The 26,102-nt window shown below is 39.0% G+C and overlaps 1 protein-coding gene across 1 annotated transcript; it reads right to left on the minus strand.

The window, feature by feature from the left end:
• Window positions 1–3,702: 3,702 nt before the first annotated feature.
• LOC120274611 lies at window positions 3,703–13,558 on the minus strand (the record flags this gene model as incomplete). Its single annotated transcript, XM_039281153.1, is given in 7 exon segments — window positions 3,703–4,416; window positions 4,836–5,032; window positions 10,736–10,890; window positions 10,893–11,046; window positions 11,048–11,384; window positions 11,680–11,792; window positions 13,004–13,558. Coding segments are annotated over 7 exon segments (1,893 nt in total), but the record flags the coding sequence as incomplete, so codon positions are not given.
• Between the last annotated feature and the right edge of the window lie 12,544 nt (window positions 13,559–26,102).

The raw sequence follows: 26,102 nt of genomic DNA on the forward strand, positions 1-26,102 counted from the left end.
TAAATGATGCTAAATACCATGACAAAATTGCCACGCTTTGGTATTAGTGCCAAATATAGTGACAACTTTGTCACTGTATTTGAATTCGTGTCAATTTCCGTGACAAATTTGGCACAGAATCAAAACCGTGCCAAATTCCTGTTTTTCTTGTAGTGTATATAATAGGTCCGTATCACAACATGTGTCAATCAATGATCTGGATTTATCCATGTAATGTACTGGATAACAATCAATGGCTCAGATTCATCAAGAAAAAAAAATTAAAACCCTGGATCTATAAAGCCACTTTTTCTTTCCAAACCCTAAATCAGCCACCTCCTTCCACTTCCAAACTCTAAATCAACTGCCTTCTTCCAAACTCTAAACCTAAAATCAAGCCACCCGCAGCCGCCTCTTTCCAAACCTTAGTGCGAACTTCATCATCAATCAGACCACCCGCAGCCCCCTCCTTCCTCGGCTTTTCCAACTAAGGAGATGGCGATGAAGGCAATACGAGCTTTGATGTCCGCTATGGGCGAAGCTCTGCGAAGGATGTCAAACATTTTCCAAGTTCAGCAGTGTCTGGGCCATGTCAAGAGTTCTCCATTTCATTTAACTATATTTTACCATATCAAAGGCTGTCCTGCACCGTATCCGGCCGTGTCGATGACATATCCGTGTCCGACACTAGGGAAAATGATGTGTTCGTGTTTCCCAGTCTGGGAGTTTGTTTTGACATAAGTAGTCAATAAGTTTCGGCATTACCTACTAGGTCACCAATTCATTATTCGGATATATCAGCAAGCATTAAACCATTTATGTCAACAGACAATACAATCCCCGAAACAACAAAGTTGGTTACCAAAATTATTGGGTTTTGATTTTTGCATATGATACAAACCTGACAAAGAGAATCTAGCAACAAATGCACTATCGAGATGTTTTACACTGACTTCTTCACAACCTCAAACTTCATTCTTATCTGAACTTCAAAATCTTCAATATCGAGATGTTATCTATGGTCTTATCATTCAATCTTTACATAAACATTCCACTGGGGAGTCTCCTTATACTCTACGCCATGGGTTATTATGATGGAAAGGTCGATTAGTGATTCTAAATAACAATTCCATAGAGTAGTGGTTATTACATAACTTCCATGACTCTGTGATGGGAGGTCATGCTGGCTCTCTTCGCACATATATGAGACTGGCTGCCCAGTTTTATTGGAAGCATATAAGACATGATGTCCAATCTTATGTTCAATGCTACCTCATTTGTCAACAAGCTAAGGGTCCAACTACACCACCTGTTAGGCTCTTACGACCTTTGCCAATTCCTCAGCAAATCTGGAAGATATTACTATGGAATTTATCTGTGGTCTTCCTAGCTTAAAAGCTTTTTACTGTTATCAATGTAGTTGTGGATCGTCTATCTAAGTATGCCATTTTATGCCACTTAAAGTGGATTTTTTCCAGCACTTCGGTAGCAGAGGTGTTTATTTATTCAGTGCTAAAGTTGTATGGCATTCCCAGGTCTATTGTTTGTGATCAAGACAAAACATTCACTAGTCTGTTTTAGCAATATCTTTTCTCAAAGATGGGTACTTCAATTCAGTTGTCTTCTGCATATCACCCTCAATTCGATGGGCAAACAAAAGCCTTAAAAAAATGTGTTGAAATGTATTTACGCTGTTTTACAGCTGAGAATCACAAAACTTGGGTTGATCTATTACCTTGGGCCAAGTATTAGTACAACACCTCGTACGAAATGAGTGCAGACATGACTCCTTTTTGCGCTATTTATGGAGGAGATCCACCACAGTTGCTCACCTATAAAGCTTCAGTTGATGATCCTCCAATAGTTTCTCAGTTGCTACAACACAAAGATAAAATACTATCTCTATTGAAATCTAATTTGTTGAAAGCACAAGTTCGCATAAAGCGGTTTGCTGACGCTCATAGATTGGAGATTTCATTTGTGACAGGAAATTGGGTTTTTGTGAAATTAAAACCGTATTGCCAGCACTTTGTCTCTTTTCAATGGAACCAAAAATTGGGAATGAAATACTTTGGACCCTTTTAAATTCTCCAACGTAATGGCGACGTGGCTTACATACTTGAATTACCACTGAAACCAAAAATACATCCTGTCTTCCATGTTTCTCTTTTAAAGAAATGTCAAGGTGAACTGGGTGCCGCCTCGATTCCATTATCCTTCTTAACTTCTGAAAAAGGGCCTCTGATTCAACTGGCTACTATTCTACAAGTTCCCCATATATTTCGTAAAGGACAAAAGGTTTCGCAAATGCTAATTCAATAGCAGGGATTGGGTCCAAAGGATACAACTTGGGAAGATCTATCTCATTTGCAAACTCAATATCCATGGCTGGACCTTGAGGACAAGATCCTTGGTTATGCGGAGGGTATGTTACATTACCTATTATGGTGGTCAACAATTAGGAGAATGGTCAAACAGAGGATGGACTGGTGGATGGTCAAAGAAAGGATGGACGGATATGTGTCGACAAGGCCTGTGCAAGAGAAGGTTAAGCACAAAGCTTCACGGGTTTATTGTATTGGTGGGCAAACAGAACATTACAGCTAAAGAAAAAGAAGAATGGGGATTGACAGTGATTGGAGTATTGGGCCGTGGTTTCTCTCTTGCTTGAGAGCGAGGAGGTCTCAGTGGAGACCATGGATTTCTATGGAATTCTTTTGGTATTTCTTTTGAATTTCTTTTTAGTTGTAGCTGTAAATAAGAGGGAATTGTAAGGTGAAATCAGTGATTGATCCCTTCTGAATTTCTCATTATTGTTGTTTCGATTGTAATTGAGATTTTTTCCAAGATGAGCGGCTAAGCTATTAAGAAAGGTTGGGGCGTGCACTAGTCTCAGCAGAGCAAGTAGGGGTGAGACCCACACACATATGGGTGGTAGAATCACCAGTATACAATCACTACTCACATTCTCAGAAATGTACCCTCACCCATAATTTGCACTTTCACCACTTGTGAAATGTTCTAATGGTGACCTGACTAGTAATGAACTACTTAGTCGTTAGTGCTTGTAATTGAAATGTTAATCATGAATATTTTCTAGCAAGGCAAGGTACTGAATAATCAGTTTTATTGGAGAAATTAAACTACAATCGCTTGTTCTCAGTTGAATTGTGTATGAAACTTTGAATGGTGCTCATTCATTCTCTGTATTGGATATGAGGAGAGTTAGTCCATGACAAGTATCAGCCAAACAAGCGACTATAAAAGTCCGTGGTCTTTTTACCAAATAATCACATATAAATTAAAAAATCATCTTAAAATCCAACCGTTAGAATTTAAGCCTAACTGACTCTTAATCTATCAGTATCAAGTCTTTCATATAAGATATTCGTTTAAAAAAAAATAAAAATTAAACCTCAAAACTCACACAAAATAAGAACATAGACGTGTTAAAGTATTAACTCAACATTTATACACATTCTTAACTTTCCTTAAATGGAAAGTGTTTGCTGCATATTTGCCTAAAAATAGAACAAGTAGAATTCCAAGCACTGGACTCCTGAACATAATGTTTTATCCCACACAAAACACACTGGACTCCTGAACATAATGTTTTATCCCACACAAAACACGCATAGCTTTATCTGTGATTCAGTGCACAAACTCTTCAACATTATTACCCTCAATTCAATCAAGGTAAAAGGTCTTCATATAATCAACAGCTGAACAAAACATCATATTCATTAATTGCTTGAAGAAAACCCAAACGGAACAGAGTTCCAAGTTTTTAAGTAACACTAGTTCCGAGTTTTTTAGTAACACTGTATCCTCCAAACCTTCCAAATACAGGTTCCAAATATCCTACAAATCCAAAGTTGTATAGTGCAAAACAGAGAGGAAATAACATAACTATATATATACCAGAGGATGAACTGATGTAGTATGCATCCGGTGCTAGATCCTTATCATATAAACAACATACGAGCGAATACTCATGTAAGGTGAGGGAATACCGATCAAAACCTGTATGCTCTCACTACATTAATTTACTTGTATTAGTTCTGTGATTTATCAGATGGCCTTTTGACTGCTCGGAGCTGCACAGAATTTTCATAACAGTGCTTGAACCCAAAATGTGGGTACTTCTCATACCAGGTCTCTTGCTGCACATGTGTATCCCAGTGTTCGCCAGAGCTGCTCTTGCCATATTTGTGCACCCATCCGGAGCCATTGTGCTGCTCACCCCATGTGCGGTTCCACCGCTCGCAGGACTTCCCTTCCCACCAGGTCTCACCCTGCTTCACGCCAGAGCCACTAGAATCAAAGTGCTCATCCCACTTGTCTCCCCATTTCGACCACCCATCACCTTCTGAACGCTCTGCCCACTTGTCAGTGTATTTCATGCTACTACCTTTTCCATCATACTTCTCGCCCCACCTACGAACAAACCAACCAAAAGGAAATAACATATATTAATAGCTATAGCCGAACAACACTGTTTGGTGAAGATGTAAAAGTTTTGAAGAGGAAGAATTTGTCTACTTCACTAGCGAAAGTTGTGAAACATAAAGTTCTGTAAGAAAATAGAAAGAGGAAAATAGAAGAGTAAAAAACTATAAAGGTAGATACTAAGTTGACCCCATAACTCAGTTTTGACATTCACAACATTCCAATATCATATGAGATTCAGTGTATTTAAATTTAAGCCTACAGGATACCAGTTCCAGATCATAAAAAAGAAGTAGCTTGGTATGTGCGTGAAATGTTTGTTGTATTTGAAGTAGTAACTTTTACCATTTGGAAGGCAAGAAGTTTAATTCAGAAGATATCAAACAGAGAAGTTCAAGAAATCTTACTTTTCATGCCAAACATGAGCGTGACCAGCCTCTAAGGGCGTATTTGGATCTATGCAGCACCATTTGTGGGCCCATTTTTCAGCTTGATCAGAAGCATCATAATGCTCCCACCACTTCTCTTGCCACTCATTGCCGATTTCATTCTTTCCCCACTTGTCTGCGGTTTTCTCCATATGTGTAAGCCCAGTCCTTAGATCCTGGAAGTCAGATAAATCCAAATTATAGGCCTCACTACAATCAGTTGCAATACAGAAAAACCACATACTATCTTTTTATGTTAAGACATACACAAACAAATGCAGTGCTGGACAAGCTAATGGAGTATTCCAGTTATCAAGGGGTTTGTGCTGTTACTGAAAAAGCTTGAAGCCTTGTACACATTTACAATCATGTTGCAGACCTTCATTTGCTTTCTTGAAGTGGTTCTCACTGACAAGAAAGTCATGAAGGTTTCTTTAGAAAAAGTGAGCCTCAAGCTTTTGTTGCATTTTCAATCTAAACCAAGCTGGATTCTTATCTATGAAAGAAGAATTCATACTTCACTGGTACTCAAGACTACATTCTCAAAAAATCAAAGAAATAAATGAACTAGGAGCTATGAACAAGGAAACAAAGACTGGTAAACTACCGTGCTATAAGCAAAAAGAATGAAGATCGAGAATGAGTGTAGAACATGGTATAAAAGTCTACAAGAAGACCCACTACAAGACAACAATAGGAGACCATGAGTTGGGTGAAGAAGCTAAGCATGGCAATAAATAATAATATGAAAATGATATCCTAGTTAAGGAAAAGAATTAATTATATGTTGGCCGATATCTTAATTTGAGGAAAGAAACAATCATATGTTGGTCAGTCTATCAATACGGGGAATAAACCAAGGAGAAATGAATGAGGCTGCATGCAAGGGAAGAAATCAAGCTGCATCAACACCGTACCTAATTATAGGGGGGTCCACACAGGGATCTCTATGCAAAACTATGGATATAAAAAGAGAGTAACCCTATGTGGTTTGTCATTCAAATTTTCAAAATTGTTGTAGCAATTGTAGTTTTTTTTTATTTCCTGGTAGTGAAAAATTTGCATTGATCTTGTTTCATGGTATAAGCTTAAGTTTGTACCTTAGACTAATGTTAATTAAGGGTTCCAACATTAGTGCTTTCATTGAGAGGTGCAATTTCGGAATTCCTTGTAAAGAGCAGACTTTTTCCGCATACCAACCATTAACATCAGCAATCAACAACCCGATGACAGGGGATAGACATATAATCTGGTAAGGAGCTTGAGACACTTGAAGTCCAAACTATGGAGGAGTGACTTGAAGAAACAAGGCAGCAATTTCAAGCCATGTTGAAAGCGATCCAGTTAACCGTGCAAGCAATATGTAAGCAGCCATACCAGGGGATAGACATATCCTCTGTCAAGGAGCTTGAGAAACTTGAAGTCCAAACTATGGAGGAGTGACTTACCCAGAAAATGAGGCAACGATTTCAAGCCATGCTGAAAGCCATCCAATTAACTGTGCAAGCAATATGTAAGCAGCCATACAAGAGCAATCACAAAGCCTGGAGTAAACCATCCAGGCCTTGCAAGTTCATCTTCGAAATGAGTCAATGAGCATTCATGTTAAGGAAGACACTTTAAAAGAGAAGATAATGAATGAGATGGAGGAAGTCGCCAATAACAATCTCCATGGGCTATAAATGATGAGCATCAAGTCCACCAAGACCCAAACTAAACGGTAACCCAAACCCCTGAATTTGAGTGCGAAGAGCCCAGATTTGAGGCTTTTGTGAGCAACCCTAACAAGAGAAGTATCTCAAAACTAAACCTTTGAAATTTTCCTTACTTTTGAAGGCCAAGACTTAAAATTCTGGATTACTAAAGCACACCAATACTTCAGATTTTATCACTTTGAAACATAAGAAAGTGCAACGAACCACTTACACCTTTAATGGAAATTACTGTCAAAGTCAATTTCAGACGTGAGAAGTGTTGGAAATATAGTCCCACATCAGTTGTGATAGAAGTGTAATGGATTTATATATAGGTATAGGGGTTGAGCCACTAAGTCTTGAGATTTTTTGGTGTTAAGACCCCCAAGCCCATATAGGGCCCACTAGTACCAAAAATATAAAATCTAACATGGTATCAGAGATCCAGGGAAAAAATGATCCTTGTAAAAAGATAGTTATAGTGGGACCTAGTAATAGTGAACCTAGTAAAAAGACCTCAGGTGTACAAGTCTGAGTAAGTTCAAATTGAAAAAAATGACCCAATTGAACTTGAGGGAGAGTATTGGAAATATAGTCCCACATCAGTTGTGTGATAGAAGTGTAATGGGTTTATATATAGGTATAGGGGTTGAGCCACGAAATCTTGAGACTTTTTGGTGTAAGACTCACTGAGATTAAGTATAGAGCAAGTATAGACCCACTAGTACCAAAAATATAAAATCTAACAAGAAGGATGTGACATGGCAAAAATTCAGGATAGAGGTCATGAAAAGGTTTAGTATGTCGGTTTTCATTGGTGACAATGGTACATGCAAATTTGTAACAAAGCATATAGAACTGCATAGTCATGAGAAAATATAAAATAATAGAGTTTAATGCTTCATAATCACCATTGCATCACAGCCACGCAATTAGGAAGACTGAGTAATTGAGGCAAATGTAGGACTGAGTAAGTGAGGCAAATGTAGGAGCCGAATTCCAGTCCTTACCTCCAATGTTTAAACTATCATACAAGAACATTGGACCATAATGGAGGAGCCCAAGATTCTACCCCCAAAAAGGGTGTTTGACCACTGAATTATATCAAAAAATGAGGTTATCTTTATTAATGTACCATCTTACCAGTATGCTTATTTCTAGAATATGGAGATTGAGAGACAAGTGGACATGATGATGTTAAACAAAGTTTGATCTGCCCTAGCCAAAGACTTTTCAGCTACTTAGTCTTACTAAAAAAAAAGACAGCACATCACACTTTTGCACTGATTACTGGAAGCTCAATAAATCAATCGTGAGCGACAAGTTCTTGATCCCTACAACTGACGACATGCTTAATGAATTAGGAGGAGCTCAATTTTTTTCCAAATTAGATATGTAGGGTGGATACTGTCAAGTTCGAGTTCATGAGGATAATGTGCACAAGATTGCTTTCTAGCCTACTTAGACCACTACGAATATTTGGTGACGTCATTCAAATTAAGCAACGCAGCTGCTACCTTGTAAGCAGCTGTAAACAACAAATTCTAGCTATTTCCCAGATAGTTTGTACTGATATATTCTAATGACATTCACATGTATTGCACCGATTAGGGTACTCATATGCAACATTATAAACAACTGTAGAAGATACTAGGATAGTATTTATTTTACATAAAATTAAGTGTGCTTTTTCTCCAAAAAGAGATGGAATACATTGGCCAAAAATTTTCTTTTGCAGTGGTAGAAGTTGATGATCAGAAGATAAAGGCAATGAGGTGATGGTCAATTCCATAAAATGCCATATATGTATTTTTTTCTTTTTAATGGCTACTACAGGAAATTTGTCAAGAATAATGGAACAATTTTTAAGTCATTGCCTAAACTACTCAAGAAAAGGGAGTTTCACCAGGCAGATGAGACCCTGAACACTTTTGAAGCCCTCAAGGAAGCCATGTCAACCACCCTGGTATTTGCCATGCCAAACTTTGATGTCAATTACAACTATAAGCCACACTTCAATGTGAGTGCTTTTAGAATAAGAGCAATATTGACACCAAAGTCAAATGTCCTTTGGCCTATATATTATCAAAAGCCTACGTTCCATGAGAAAGAATAAAGTATCTATGCTTAGGAGATTTTAGCAATCATTGAGGCCATACAAGCATATAAGGCCTCCTTGATTAGGTGAAAATTTTTTACATCACCAACCAGCAACCAATCAAACATCTTATTTTCCTTTCTACAATGGTATTTCAGTCGGGGACTGGAGTATGCAATGAAATACCATTGTAGAAAGGAAAATAAGATGGCAAGACAATCCCCAATTGACAATGAGTCTGGGGTCTTTTTGAAGAATCTAGGATAAAATTAAAGCTGTCAGTGGAGTAGATACATAGGCCCAGGAAATACTGACAAAACTAGAGGTTAACCAGGCTGTTTTTCTAGGGTTTAAGTGAAGCACGGCTTAAGCTAAGTTGTGCTGTAGCAAGGAGGTACCCACAAGCAACTACCATGCCACTTCCATGATTTTGTTGATCGTCGACTTTCAGGGGAATATCCCACTTGGATGCAAATCTCTTGAAATTTCTATTGGCCAGGATTCCGACAAGATGTGCTACGATATGTCAAGAAACGAAGTAATGTGCCATTTACCGGTAGATGACACATGACTCCCAGAATCCTGGCGGTTTACTCCAACCATTGTCAATCCACAATAGCATTAGGAGGATGTCCCCGTGGACATCATTAAGTAACTCCCAAATTCAAAAAACTACATAATCATTCTGGTTCTCATTGACAAATTGAGCAAATATGCTCAGTTTATGTCCCATCTCACCCTTATACCATGAAGGCTGTAGCCATTTCTGGAAGGAATTATGGATTTATTCAAGATGCAATAGGCTAAGTAAGCTATGGTTCAACCTTTCATCCTCAGACAGATCAACAAACTAACATGACAAATTGAAGTTTGGAACAATACTTTAAGTGTTTTATGCAAACTAGACAAAGAGAATGAGTAAATTTCTTGCTTTGGCTAAGTGCTGGTATAACACCATATGCCACAGGTCCACTAAAATGATAGCATGTGCAAGTGTATGGCGGTCCTTCTCTAACACTTGTAGGCTACCCCGGCCCTGATAGGTCTTCTCCCCATGATCTTGTTGAACAGAAATTGAAGACTCGTGACTAGATTTTACATGAGTAAAAGAATCAACCACAGAAAGCTAGAATGGCCAAAAAATCATGCAGACCAGTGAAAGCGAGAAGAATAATTTCAATCGAATATGTAGACTTGAAGATACAAGCCCACCAACAAAAATCCATATCTCTAGAGACTGGAAAGAAGCCAGTTAAGGAAATTCTTTACAACTTATAAGGTGGTAGGGTAGGTTGGTGTGGTATATACAACTTGGAGACACCAAAAAGACAAAGAATTCATCCACTTTTTCATGTGTCTTGCTTAAAACCAAATATAGGAGATTCTAGCTTGATTTTTCTTAATTTTCCATAAAAATATACAGACGATCAAGTGTTGATATTGATCTAGTTGGAAAAACAGTGGGTTAAAAGAGCATCAGGAGTGGAAATCAAATAAAATGGGAGGTATTGATTTTGTGGGAAAAATTGCCAAGAGATGATGCCACTTGGAAAGATTTTGAGACCATTAAACTCCAGTTTCCAGATCTCACCCTTAAGGACAAGAGTGCACTTGAAGAAGGAGGAAATGCTGATCATGGTTTAAAGGTCTACAAAAGGACACCTTACAAGATTTAACAATAGAAGAAAATAAGTTGAGAGAAAAGGCTAAGTATGGCAAGAAATAATTATTTGATGAATGGTATCCAACTTAGAGAAAAGAAATATCATACAATGAATGATATCCTTATATTTTTTATCATTTATTCTTTTCAAAAATGTCATAGCTATTGTAGTTTCGTATTTTCTAGACCCAATAAAGTTGCACTGGTCTTGTTTGAGTTTATATTTTGGATTGATCTTGACAAGGGATTTCAACAATCAATAACAGAACAACGGAAAAAAATACTATAAAAAAATGGGGAAATGGTTATAAATAAAAAGCGATAATTGTTGCATCTGTAAAAGGCATGCCCATTGGCCTGATGATATGGCAATAGTGAGCAGCAATTAGAAAAAAACAATGATAATAGATAATAGTGGCGTTACCTGCCACATTGATTCCCTCCAATATTCACGCCAAACATTACCGGCAGCATCACGACCACATTTCTCAGAACCAAGCTCTTTATAATCAAATTGATCAGAAGCCTCCCAAAACTTATCTTCCCATTCAACAGATCCATCGGCACTAACTCCCTTGTCAATGTCCACCTGCAAACCACCCCATCTGGTCTTTGTTCTTTACCTGTTTCTCTCCACCATTTTGAACCATCTGGGTTTACCCCATGCAATGATGCCTCATTAGCCTTACCAAGTGCTTCAGCAGCCTCTGTTGCATTCCTTGAGAATAGCACCTCAAAGCTTATGTTCATTACTTGCAGAAGAAAGATCCGAATTAGAAATTTTGCTATCTGGTTTCTCAATGCCCATGAGTGATTGAAAAGGTGGTAGAGGAGGACTATGTTCCTGTTCTGAACTCTCAAATGGAATAGCTAAAAAAACTCTAAAAGCAGGTTCTTTCTCCAGCAATGAGCCAGATGAATTTGGAGATGAACTTGAGCTTCTAGCTGGTTCTAAAGTGAGGTCTTCCTGTGGTGTACTCTTGGTGTCAGGTGGAGGTGACCATGACCAAAAAAATCTGGACCAGGAGTTCTGGCATCTGATTGAGCAGGAAATACATTGCCACCCTGTAAACCTATCAATAATCATCTCAAAAAGTCATAATATAATTTATTCTCAGACTTCGGCCTAAATAACGCTGAAGAAATATCAGGCAGCAGTACAAATCATGGGGGCTCAGGCAACAAAGCGATAATAAAAAAATGATAATGGACTGTTGTTATTTTAAGACAGTTTTGCACCTAGTTAATTTGAAGTTGAGCAGTCTAAGGCAAAGTTTCATACATGATTTTGTTTTAAGTTGAGCATTATAAGACAAAGTTTTGTACAAGATTGCGTGAAAAACAAAAGCATCCGTGTAAGTGAGGTACATGAGACTTGCCTCATAATCAGTGTGCTCAAAAGTTATCAAAAGAACTGAACCAACAACACTCAACAATGAAAATACAAAATACTTTCCAAGCATATCACAAACACAGTCTAGCTGTCACAATCAAATGCCTGATACCCATAACAGCTTAAAAGTATCCAAATAGTAGTGACTATGTTTTCATCAACACTGAGAAATGCTACCAACTGGGGGTGCATAATTGAAAAGCTATTGTGGAAAACTCAATGATAAAATAAGAATGTCAAACTATATGATCAAATAGCAGTTAAATAGTATATATTATCACAAAAATGTGAAGAAGAAATTCATTACAAGGAAAAAAATAATACATTAGGATTAACAAGTGCTAAAATCCAATAGAAGACACATGTTACAGTGGATGAATGCTAGAAGCATGCAAGAATCAAGATATATAGCATATACAAAAAAAGAACTTCCACGAATTCTTTGATTTATGGAGTATACTTCTAAAAACTCCCAGGGGGGTGGTCTCTTGTATTTAACTAATGTCCTCTTCTTAAGGATGACTTTCCGGAAGGAATAATTAAATTACTCAAAAGGAGAAGGGCAGACAACTTCAAGAATTCACTCAAGAACACTTCTTTATCATGGATATCAATAAAAGGAATAGAAAGATCAGATTAAAAAATGAACACAATAAACAATAAAAAAACAAACAACTAGAACGATTTAAAATACTTGTGCCAAATTCCATGTTGCTTACTCAGATGCACATAGAATAAGATTCATGACACTCTATTTATCAAATAATTCAACAACTATCATACCAAATTAAAAAGTAATAGCTTAATAAATGACTTCTAAAGTCAATTTAAGCTTCATCTCTTGGATGAGGCTTGTGAACATATCCAGGTACCTAATTTAAATTGTCACCCTTCATTCTTGAATATCTATTTGTACCATTACTAAGATAAAAACCATGAAAATAAAGGATTTTTCATTACTAAGATACAGGGAAGTATGATGCGTGAATTTTTCAAACAATTACGATTAAAAATTAAAATGTCCACATAAAAGCACATATACGATGCACACTGTCACCCTTCATTCTTGAATATCTACATAGAACAGACAAACCCAAAAAAATTACAGTAATTATCAGATGGAGAAGAAATGCACGAATTTCATAATAATTCAAATATATATTCAAAAAATCAAACCATATACCAGATGGCGGGGGGCGTCGGAAGATAGTTTCTCCGCCGGCGGTGACGTCAAACCCACCGGAATCCGATCCAGAAGCCGCGGCAGGCTTCGGGAGAGGATCTTCATAATAATCGCACGCGCAGCGCGATCGCCGCCGCCGCACGGTCAATGACTTGAAGCCGCTGCACCCTATCCCTCTCCTCCTTCGGCACTTCAAGAATCTTATTAAACATCTCCGTCTTCTTCACCAACGTCTCCTCGCTCTCACCATCACCATCGTCATCGCCGGCTTCCGGTTCAAAAGAAAGCCTTTGGAAGTCCTGTGACATGCGGTCCCGTTCGACGGCATTCTTCCACATAGAGAGGTAGGAGTCATCGGAAGACGAACGCGAGGGGCGGAGGGAAGGGAAGCGGGGGTTCAAGGTGCGGCGATGGAGGTAGGGAGCGGAAAAATGGAGGGGCGATAGAGAGGGAGGTGGTGGGTCGCCATGGATGGGGAGCTTGGAGGAGATTGAGAGGGTTTTATGCGGGAGATTTGTGCTTAGCTTTGGATTGGGGAAAAGAAGAGTTCTTGAACTTTTTTTTTTTTTTTCTCTTTTTTTTTTTTTACTTTTTTTCTTTTGTTTTGATCTTTTTGAGTTTTTGAAATTTGGAGTGAAGTGGAGCGGAAGGGAAGGAGTGTGAGAACCGGGAAAGATGGGAGGGTTTTTGGGAAGTGGGAGGGACACGTGGCAGTGGAGTCAGGTGATGTATGGGTTGTTGTTTCAAAAAAAAATGGTATGATAGAGTCACGTGATCTATGTGGTTGTTCATAAATGGAAAGATTACCAAAACAATATTGGGTTGTTTTCAGCTCATGAAAGTGCACAAATTTGATTTCTTGAAAAAAATTATGGGTAAATTATTTAAATAGTTATTTAACTATTAAATTATAAAAAAATTTAATTAAGTAATTTAATTTTAAATTCACTTTCAATTCGATCATCCAAATGAACTCCATTAACAATGTATTGATGTGACATGTTATATCATGCACTCTAGAGGTGGGCACGGGCCGTCCGGAAAACCGGCCCGGCCCGGAACCGACTCCCGCTGGTTCAATGATCCGGCGGGCGGTTCATTGACCATGTAACAGCCCGTCTTGTAGACGGGCGGTTACGAATGAGAGTTTTCCCAAACCCGTGACCCGTGAGGTTAACCCGCAGGGTCAAAACCCGATTGAGCCGGCGAGCCGGGTCAAGCCCGGTTTAATGTTTTGGTTATGGGATTTGAGCGTGATCTTGGACTTGGATAGAAAGCCACTACTTGGCTACGTTTGTTTCGATATTTATTGGAAAGAATTATATATAGATAGATGTAGGGATATGGATCAAAATATTTTATATATTTAATTTATAAAAAAATTAAGAAACCATATAATAAATTAAAAAGTATACTAAATCAATTAGTAAAAATATCAATGTATCAAACAATAAATTTTTCATAAATATTTTTTTAAAAAAATAATTATTTTGTTAATTGTCTTTTTAGCTCATAAAGTATTAAATCTCTACATATACTACACTCTTAAATTCTCTTAAATAAGCAGACTTTTTATTTGTATCATATATATTAGATTATTTTTGTTTTCGATTTATAAAAATAAAAAAATAAAAATTACAAAAAAATTGTTTTTAAATTATGTAAATCAATTTATAAAAAAATATATTAGTAAAAAATATCTTTTGAATAATATGGTTCACACCATATTATTTTGATTATAACTTTTTCAATATGACATGATAAGCACAATAATAACCCTATTATCGGGAGACCAAAAGTAAAAATCTAGAGCCAACACTAATTATAATAAATAAATAAGTTGATGATAACTTCAATTTAAAAAAATAAGAATACTACTTGATATATACGTTTTTTGTTGCACTTAAAAAAGGTGTACTTAATAATTTAATTTGATAGATAAATAAATTAAAAAAATGTAGCTTTTTATCCTTTTTAAAAATTATTTTGATATGTCATAAAAATTTTTTTTAAGTTATTATAAATTATTTTAAATTTTTTGTTGTTTGAGATTAAATTTAAAAAATATTTTGTAACTTCTTTATATTTATTTATGTTTTAAATTAAGACAAGAAAAAAATTTGTAGAGCCAATTGGTTAATGTTATTTTTTTCTCGTATGAGAGGTCACAGGGTTCAAAACCCCATCTAGACACAATTTTTGGGTTATTTAGAAAAACCCGCCGGTCAAACGGGCTGGCCCGGACCCGCGGGTTCTGATAAGCCGGGCCGGGTCCGGTTCATTCACAAAATGGACCCGGCCAGCGGGTCTCTCCGTAGCAGGCGGGGTTTCAGATGAGCCGGACCCGGGTGAGTCGAGCTCAGCGGGCACGGTTAACCGGCCCGTGCCCACCTCTAATGCACTCTTACCACGTAAACAAATAATCAAATTCAATAAGACAATAAGAGACATTGTTGTAACTTGTCTGATAAAAAAAATTTAAAAATCAAATTATTTTTTATTTATTTGACAAGAAGGACCAATTACATAAGTTGATTATTTTCAAAATAAAGAGAGTTTTTATCCACGTGGCATGCTGATGTGGTAATAAGGCATGACATGCTTTGTCACGTCAACATACCATTAACGGAGTTAGCCTACGTGATCAAATTAAATGCAAATCTAAAGTTAAGATACCCAATTGTGTTTTTTTATAATTTGGTGATTCAAATAGAAGTAACCGAATATTTGGGTGGCTATTTAAATAAGTGAAAATTGCCAAAAAAACCTTCTAAGTTTGTAAAATTGCCAAAAACACCCCGTTAATTTTCTAGATCCCCTAAAAACCCCCTCCTTTTTAAATTCTATGTTTTTCAAACCCCCAAAGACTGTAACGGATGTGAATGGAGTGAGTTTCAAATTTTATGGATGAAAATGCCCTTGCAGTGAGGGAGTCGTGCTGCCGACAGTCTGCAGTTTGAGAGGAAGTGGGGTGGGTTTCAGTAGGGAGTAACCCCAGAGGCAATTTATTGGAGCCGTTTACTTGCTTTTTCTCAACTCGGCGTCTTGATTTTCCATTTCGAGCTGTCTCCGAAGTTGTCTCTACCGTGAAGCCTCTGTAATTAGCATTTCATCGACTTTTCCCTTTCCACGGTATCTTGAAGGAGAAGTCCCCAGTGACTAGTTGGCATTTCATCGATTTTGCGATCTAAGGTATTGAGTATGATTTTTATGTTAGCGTTCATTACTGAAAAAAGATTTTTCGGTTTTGTTTTGTACTCACTGTTTTTGTTGGAAGATATTGAAGTTTTCGAGGGGATTTCTAGTTTGGGGGTTTTTTGTTAGTCTTGCGGGAGATTTCTCGGCTAGGGTTTTGTTTTGTTTTGTATTTTCGTATGTATACACTATCGAAATAGTTTTTTTGATTGTTATGATTTGTGTAATATTTATAATGTACATTTCCCCTTTCGTTTGATATGGTTTGCGGATTTTACAAATGAGGTTGACGTTTAAGAAAATGAGATGTTCTGAGTTTTAAAAATTTGTTGTCTCGTTTAATAAAATGGGTCTTTGTTTAACATTTGATATCTCATTTAATAAGCGAGAGGTTATCGTTTAAAAACATTATATTTCGCTTAAACTTTTTGTCAATCTGCATGTTGAATGTGTTGTTATTATCGCGAGGTTTGTGATTATGACGAGTCGACCCTAGTTAATAGGGCGATGCTATTTGAGCACTGAGTGGAGACCTTAGTGAATTGAAAGATAACATGACCCTCGACATGGGGAGATTATTCGAAGGACACCGTTTGCGGTGATTTGAGTGGAAGCTATATCTGAGAGAGGGTCCTTCTTGATTCTCTTTTGCGAAAGATGCGATGGGCGCTGATAAATTCGAGGATCGGGAAAGCTGCTTTGAGTTTGGGGACCTCAAGATGTGGCCCTCGTTCTTGAGTACCTGCGTTGCGATGGCGGCGCGATGCGTCTTTCGAGAAGAAGAAAACCGGTCGGCGTTCGAGAGGGAGGTATCTATCAAAACCTACGAGAGCACGGAGACTCCGTCAAGCATTACAGTACAATTTGTTCGACGGAGGGAGAAGAAGATAATTTTTGTCAAACTCGATGGTGTACCTCATGGAGTGCGATCCTCTTCCCAAACACATCATGCTCGGTTCGAGCTGCGATCGTTGATTATGTCGATGATCTACCGACCCGTGGGAGGCGATCTGAGCGTAGGGCGCGACGCGCAAGTGGCTTATGGAGGATATTCCACAATCGCTGCTGAGTGCAGAGATAGATCTTGTAGGGAAGAAGACCAAACAGGAGTACATTAAAGGTTGCTTTCGGTCGCTTAACGTGCGGTTTTCACGGGTGACCGGAGCAGGGGAAGAAAGTCCGTTTTAGCGAGATCCCAAGGATCTTTGTGCTACGGTGAAAGTACTGAGGAGCAATGACGGCGGTGAAACTCGACTTGTCGATCGCTTCGATGGGAAAGAGGTAATAAATCGTGAGACGATGTTTAACATAAGTCTTTAATGTTTAAACATATTATTTAGCGTTTAACTTTAGTATTTATCGTTTAAAACTTATTCATACTAGTTTAAATATTTTGTTCTCCGTTTAAATATATTCTATAACGTTTAAATATATAACCACTCTGTTTAAATATAGTTTTTATAGTTTAAAAATGAATGATTTCAGCTAAAATTGTTTTGGTTTTACATATGTTAGTTTCTCAGTTGGTTCAGGCGAATCTTTGAAGAAGAAATATTTATTGAAGCCAACCGACGGATGGATCTTGTGCTCGGAACCACTTGCTCGAGGCGGGGATGAGAAGGCGACCTACATGCGCTGCGCTCGGCCTAGATTCTCCTACTTCCGACCTGCACCACGCCGCACGCGATCCTCGGCGTCAGGGAGCCCTCCCCCGCGGCGATTGCAGCAACCCCCTACCAGCGACAGCGGCGGTCCCGATTGTGACGGCCGCCCGACTCATGAGCCCCCTCCGTCGCGTGGCGGCCCAAAGCGACGTTAGCGAAGATGTCGTCGCAACTCTTATGCGGGCGTGGCGAATATTGATGAGCGAGTTTCCTCGACTAGTCGCTCGTGTTGAAAGCGGCTGGAAGGGCGTTCGCAAGCCATTGCGCCATCCCTCAAAGAGCTGAAAGCATCCGGGACGAGCAGGCGTGGAATGTGAGCGACGACGACATCATCGAGAAGGTCGTTTCAAGACGGCCACATTCGAAGAGACTTGCGAAAAGAGGAGAACAATATTGCCTCTGTCTCCACGCCTGGGGTGACGATGAAAGCAATAGCAACACCATCGGCGGCTGATGCTGTTACTAAGTCTGTCGTTGTTGATGACATGGCCATGACGGTGGAGGACATCGTAGATGATGTGGCCGTTCTCGTGGTTGAGAAAGGTCGTTAACTCTCTTCTTAATGAATCGATGGACCCGGTGGAACCGGCTCCGAGATCGCGGCGTCAGAATGGACGCAATCGCTTCCGGATCGAGAACAAGCTAAGGGTGTGTCTCCCAATGATGTTGTCGTCGTGGCCACGGTTGAGGAAGATCGTTGAATGCATTCTGAGTGGCCGACGATTACCCGCATAGAGCGGGGACACAATCCCACCACAACTAGAACCGTGTAAGGATGTTCTGCGGTTGATGTTGTCGCCCGTCGTTCCGCGTGAGCCGGTACGATCCTCAACAATGACTAACCATGTAAGGATGTGTGCATGGTTGATCTGTCATCGTGCGTCGTCCTCGCGTCGAAAGAAGATCTTTGGTGGTCGTGGAACATGCAGTGAAGTGCTGCAGCGGTGCCCACGAGACCCGAGCCCGAGCAACGAGGAGATGATCGAGGTCGATCAACAATGGGACGAGACGGTTTGAAAAGCTTTTATTCCCAATGGGTTGGCTGTCTCGTCTTAACAAATCTGACGAGGAGTTGATGAGGATCTTCCTCAGCTGCTACTAGACGGAGTAAGTCTAAAGTTTTTATGATAGTGTTTAAAGTTTTTATTATAGTGTTTAACGATTTTCTAATAGTGTTTAATGTCTTTATGTGACCATTTAATTTTTCTACTTAACGTTTAATTATATATAATATCATTTAACAATTGATAATATCATTTAAACATTTACAATATGGTCTTATTATATCATTATCGTTTAACCTCGGCCATGACGTGTCGGAAGAATAGCGTTGTCGGCCTCAGCAGGACAAATGTATGCGTTGCTTGAGGGGAGGAGATGGTCACGAGATGATGTGATGGGCAGCTTTCGTGTCATGTACTGAAAAGTCGCTAGCAAAGAGCCGTATCCTTACAAGAGCGCCTCCATCACGCGGGCCCGACTAGCTATTTATGTCAGCGAGACGAGCCTTTGAAACAATTATAGCTATGGTCGGGGATGCGTGCATGAACCTACACAGTTCAAAATTGTCGTCCTCCGATAATCATGAATGGCAGCACTTCCATGTCGATCATCCTTGACAATGATAAACAAGAATACATGCATTATTCTTCATGTCCGGTGCGATAAAGGCAGCGTTGGACATGGTAAGTTCTTTAATTATGTCCGATTAATAGTGTTAGGTATTTAATCAGTATTCTAATCTCAACTTGCATATCTCGACAGGGAATCTTCCGAGTCGGTGACGGCAAAGTACCCACTCGTGCACGACATGGAAACCCCACGCCAAAAACAAGGAAGCGTCGATTGCGTACGTCTCGTCATGCGGTTTATCGGCAGTACTTTGGGGTGAGAGTTACGACTACCCATGACGGACGTTCCTTACCTCGAGATTAAGGTATGTTAGCGCACACGTAGGGGGAGGCGGCAGGGCGTCCGTGAGAAAGGGGGTCGTCGCTAGCGAGGGTTAAATTTTGTGACCAGAAAGAACATGTCTTGTATATCTCGATGTCGATTTTGTTTTCGAATGTAAACTCGGACATTCGATTCGTTGTTTTGGTTTCGGGAAGAACATGACTTGTATATCTCAATGTAAATTTTGTTTGTTTTCAATTGTAAAGCAAGTTAAATTCCATTCAGTTTCATTTTATTGTTTAATTTACGTTGTAATTGTGTACATTTTCGTTTTATTGTTTAAATATACCATATATCGTTTAAACATCGGGTTTTGAAATATTTCAAATTCTGATTGTATCCGTTTAAAAATAACACTGCATCTCTGTTTAAATAAATGCATTCATTGTAAAAGAGTAAGAGTTTTAAATATGGAAAGGTTGTCCATTAATACGCGATGTTTCCACAGTCATCGTCGGCTTATTTCCGATGCTTAGTCGTGACTTGATTTCATTGCAAGATCTACGATTGTGACGGGATCCATAGCGGTCACTGCGATGTAACTTCGCGGACGTCAAGCGCTGCGACTCGATCCTCTTTCGTCTAGGCCGCCCGGGTTGCCTTCTGAAATCGCGGGCGATCATGAAAGCGAAAGCTCACGATTTCATACGAGGCATGTCATCGTCGGGTATGGGGAATATAGCTTCCTTATCGCCCGATTAGTAATTGTCGGCGGTGAAGTACCGCTAATAAATCGATGGGCGTTGGTATGCTACTGCGTTAGTGCGGCTATGGCGTGTTTACGAGGGATACCATAAACTGCCACAGCCGACATGAACAAGTTCGATGGCGAGATCTCGAGAGTTTACTGCTTTGGTCGATCGCCCAGTAGCGATCGTCGACAGCTGACGACCAACGAAGATTTCGGCTATCCTCGACAATGATCTCTATCTTGAATGTATGTACGGCGTAAGTAGAGTCTCCCCATTTGTTAGACTTGCTCGCGCGATTTACATAACATGCTAGCATTAACTTGAACTGGCAAATAAGGTTAAACAAAGAAAGTGATGGTTAAATAATTAAGTAAACATGTTTTAAACATTATTGTAAATATTTAAAGCGAAAGCATTAATATTTAAAAGTCGAGACGAAAGTAGTAATTAAACAAAGAATGAGAATGTTTAAAAGGGTAACACTAAATGTTAAGTGTAAATCAAAATTCATGAGACCTTATGGAGTCGAGCATTTTCAGTCGCGTGAAAATGGCGAGCTTCTTTGATCCAAGCATTGAGCGACTCCTCGACGTTTGAATACATCTCACCCAGCGATCACCTCTGAGCGAGATAATTTGACAATGTGCCATATCCGATTTATTAATCGACCCGTTGATGAGCTTCGGTGATGTGGCTGCGAGTTCGTTCACGGTATCATCGAATTCTTTGGCCGTGGATGCCACGCGATGCGAAGCATATCGACCCGACGCTCCTCCCTCAATGCCTTCCCAAGTGCGACGTTGGCTTTTCGTAAAATTGGCCTCCAAATATCGAAGACAATATGCGTGTGGCGAAGAAGGGAAGACTCGCCAGATGCGTTTACAAGGCCCTTCGACACAATCGACACGAAGGTAATTATCTCATGATAATCTTCTTCCTCGTATAAAGCATCGCTAACTTAGATATGAACCAGAGTCGATTTGGCGTCGGTCTGCGATTGTCGACTATCACAGAAAGGCGGCGTGGAAAAAAACCATTGTTTCCGTCTTTCCTGTGGCGCGGTGAGTGTGCCGGATATTTTCAGGAGGTGGGTACCATCGAAAGCGACGGTGACCGCAAGCCCTCTTGAATCACACAATACCTTGTTGAGAAGAAAGAATACGCGTTTAAAAGCGATCGCCCGTCTCTTTCCACGATCGCTAGCAGCTGCAGGGATTTGTCTCGGCCGCACTTATCCACATACAGCAACGGTCATATGCTGGAGATGTCGACTGCTGAGTCGAGGACCACGGGCGTGCTCTTTTTCCCAACCAAGCACGCCTTGTATGGTATGTGGACACTATGTTCCCGCATAGCGTGTCGTCACGAATATCGATGGCCTTGTCTGAGGGCGGTCCGTGAGCTTCCAGATCACTCGTGCGCTAACCCAGTTTTTGGGCGCTTTCGGATGTGGCGCAGAACCTATACCACCACCGCGAAGTGTGTGAGCGGGTTGATTGTCTTGATTACGAAATTATTTTGTTATACTCTTTTGATCGTGAAAGGCGGCGGCGACAACCATCGGCAGCATTCTGATCACTCGATGTTTTTCGTTCTTTATGAATTTGAAGTCAATTCCGTTTGATTGCATGATTTGACACATCCACGAAATGTTTGACACGTCAGCGTTGTCAATATCCAACGACACTTCGAGAATGATCGGCGAGGAAGGAAGACATCCACCGTCGAGAGTGCGTATGAGGGATGAGCGGGGAGCGCTCGCGAGTCGAATTCACCTTGACACTCGATCGAATGAAAGATCGATATGTTAGCGGAGAATATAATGTTTAAGTGATAATGACAATATTTAAGCGTTAAATTAAATACCTAGCGATTCTCAGAACACATGGCAGGCTAGATGCAGATGTTAACCGTATCGGACGTATTTAAACACTAATGAACCCAAACAAGCTGGAACAAATAAAGAGAGGAACTTCTGACGGGTAAAACTCGTTTTCGTTAGAGATCGACAATGGGCGCATCTTACATCCGAAACCACAACGAGATCAACTTCTGACACATTTGAAGATGGAGTGCGGTGACAGATCGACTGAGAGTCGACATCGTTTTCTATTGGATGAGCGGTTTTATATCCAGTACGGTGTGATGAACTTAACCACGATAAGAGAAACTTGAGGACCCCAGTCGCTCACATCTCTCGGCTAGCACCAGCTCGAAGTCGGGTCAGTGAGCGTTTAGCACTCTTCCTCCCGTTGAATCTAGCGATACCACCAAAAACTCTCCATAATATATCGGCCGAAAACCAAATCGTACTGAAACGAAATGAAATGAAGAACAAAAATAAAGGCGAAGAAGATATAAGCAACAAGCAAAGGTCGGATAGGGCGAAACAAAAAGTGCATATATATATATATATATATATATATATATATATATATATACATTTGTCGCGATGAAGACCAAAAAGTGCGTAGAGGTTAGACTAGGCGTGATGTGATTGGGCGGTATTTTTCCCTCCATCCCGAGGCGAAAAAGAGAAATATATGTCATTGTCGCGATGAAGACATATTGTCGTCGCTCGAGCAGTGAGTATCTGTTTAAGCGTCAAGCTTTTTATGTTTAAAGCGGATACATATAATGTTAAAAATAGCGATTTACTGTTTAAATAAAGTATATATCATGTAAAGTAATACTGTAAACCGTTTAAATATAGTTATTTAAGCTGTTTAAAAATATATGTTATTGTTTAAATTGAGATACTTTTCATTTGACGTCACGTTGAAGATGGGTATCTCACTGAGTCATTTTCGTTTAAACATCTTTTACGTATTTTTCTTAAACTTACCGTTATCGTTGTTTAAAGATTAAATTGAGTATTGTTTAACTTTTTCTATTGTTTCTGATAGCGTTCTTTTGTTTTCCCAAATTGTTTTTACTAGGTCTCTGTTTTAAATTTTCGAGTTCACATTCGAAAATAAAAGCTTGTTTCGTTTATTTATAAAACATTTACAACATTACTACGTTTTTCTCGGACTTTGGACACTCACGACTCGACCCTCGTAGAGAGCGAAACAAGTGTGCATGCGTTCGAATACTCCACGGCGGTTCGCATAACATGCTCGTCAACTTGAACTGCATGGCGTACAACATTAAAAAAGGTTAAACAAATACGTTCATGGCGATACATTAGTCGATGTAATGGTTGTGCTGTTTTGGCGTAATGTTCTTAAGCGGTAACAAAAAGTCTCAGTGATAAATATCAACTCCGTCTTAAAAGGATGTTTAATGATCTTCCTCTCCAGAGATCCTCCATGATCAGCATGATAAGTGAAATCTTTCTTCTTTACCCAAGTCGAAATGCCCGCAATTGCTTGCCCGACGATCCCATTGGAGAATCCTGCATTCGAGCGATTATCACGGGGAATTTCGACTTTAGGCGAGAAAAAGATAGTTTAACGTATGTTGCGTGATTACGTGATCGAAATATCAAGATGAGGAGGATCGTGAGACATACTTTAAGATAGATTTGATATTGAATTTTCGTCGACTCCGTGCCAAATATCATACACGAGGCGAGATGAGGAGGAGCGGGAGGGAGGAGGATGAGGATGAGAGCGACAAGGGTGGTTCTTCCTTGTCTTTATCTTTGTGAAGTCCACTATGAAGTTGGCGCTTCATATCAGAAAAAGGGAAAAGCGCGGTGGACCGAGATTGGTGATCGCAGCGAGCGGGTGTTCGGATATTTATGTTACCATGCAGCGACAATTAATGTAAATCGTTAATTCTTATGCTGGCGAGAGTGACGATAACCTTGCCACCTCACGCCACTCTGGCCATGGCACTTGGGTTCGAGCGAAAAGATCGATATTTTACGGAGACTTTGAGTATTTACGCGTTAATATGAATAGTTAAGCGGTAAAACACATTTAAAGCGGAGACGACAATTATTAAACAAATATGTAACATATTTAAGCGAAATAGCAAAAGTTAAGCAGTATTTAAAAATATATAACTAGATAACCATAAGCAGGAAGAACTACCATAAATGACAAGAACTTTACAACGAAATGAACTCATTTTCGGTATGATTCGATCAATGGCCATCGAAATGCATCCCGACGACAAGATGGAGCTACGACTCATTTGAAGATGGGTGCACTGACCAATCCGATGGAAATCAACTTAGGTTTTTACATTGGAGAAACCTTACCGTCTGACGATAATTAATTCTTATCGCGACGAGTACGATACTTTACACTGTTTGCCACCTGCTGCTGCCGACGCGAGTTCAAAGCGAAAAAGATCGATATTTTATCGCGAGACTTTTGAGTATTTTGACGTTAATATGAATAGTTAAGCGAGTTAAGGACAAATTTAAGCGGAGCGACAAATATTAAACAAATATGTAATATATTTAAGCAGAAAAATAGCAAAGAGTTAAACAATATTTAAAATATATAACTAGATAACCATAAGCGAGGAAAGAACTACCATAAGCGACAGAGAACTTTACTACGAAATGAACTCATTTTTCGGTATGATTCGACAATGGCACGTCGATCTGTCTACGACAACAAGATCGATTCTGACTCATTTGAAGATGGAGTGCACTTGACCAATCCGATGGAAATCAACTTTATTTTTACATTGGAAAAAAACCGATTTATATATTTTTGGGTATGATAAACTTCACCCTGGACTGGTTCCTGAAACAAATTTACAACTATCGTTACCTCGAAAACCCTCAAAAATAAACACCCTGAGAATGGTCGAAAATGATAGTGGCGAAGAGATTCTCACGTATTACAAAAACCGGCATAGCGAAGTAGAACAAACCAAATGAGGAGAAATGAGGAGAAGAACAAGATGCGATGCAACTTAGGAATTGTTTATCGAAACCAAAGCGGAAAAAGCCCTTGAAAAGGTTGGACGTGATGTGATTTGGCGTTTTTTCCCTCACCATTTTCGAGAGGCAAAAATGAGATTTCACAACATGGACCCATTTGAAGTGAGCGGTGAGGGGTAAAAGAAGTTAAACACTAACGGAAGGGCTGTCCGGAGTATGTAAAAGTAGGAGGGGGTTTTTGGAAAGTTTTGAAAATAACGAGGGGTGAACAGTAATTTTCTCAAAAATTTATCCAAAAATTATTATTAAAAAAAAGTTTATATAACCACCGTGTACTCTGGTCTATTAAAAAAAAATTTCCGAGTGCTCTTCTTAATAGAAGCTCACTCAGCTTATATGAAGGTACAGCTATGTTTTTGCATGTGCCCCCTTTTACCACATATTACAAAATCTGAAATTATTGTATACATATACCTTTAAAATCCAAATTCAAACATAAATATTTTTTTTAACAAACATGAGAAACACTATTAAATACATGTGCATAACCAAAAAATTAATTATTTACTCATGCATCATCTGGTGGTATGAAGATTTGATCTCTCATATCGAGTATCCTTTTTTTATGCCACTTTATTTGATGAGTTTCGAACCCATATAATTAAAATTCAACAATCATCACCTTTACAGAATGGGGGCTACTGTTGTTAGACAAAAATCCATTGACATGATTAATCCTATATTATCAATTTAGTTTAAATAAACTAAATTGAACAATTATTTTATGGAATTATTATTATTATGATTATTATTATTATCAGCAAATTATAAAATTTTCTTGGGTTAAATAAAAATTCCACGTCGG

The sequence above is a fragment of the Dioscorea cayenensis genome, chromosome 13 (genome assembly GCF_009730915.1).
Source record: "Dioscorea cayenensis subsp. rotundata cultivar TDr96_F1 chromosome 13, TDr96_F1_v2_PseudoChromosome.rev07_lg8_w22 25.fasta, whole genome shotgun sequence".
Classification (NCBI taxonomy): Eukaryota; Viridiplantae; Streptophyta; class Magnoliopsida; order Dioscoreales; family Dioscoreaceae; genus Dioscorea; species Dioscorea cayenensis.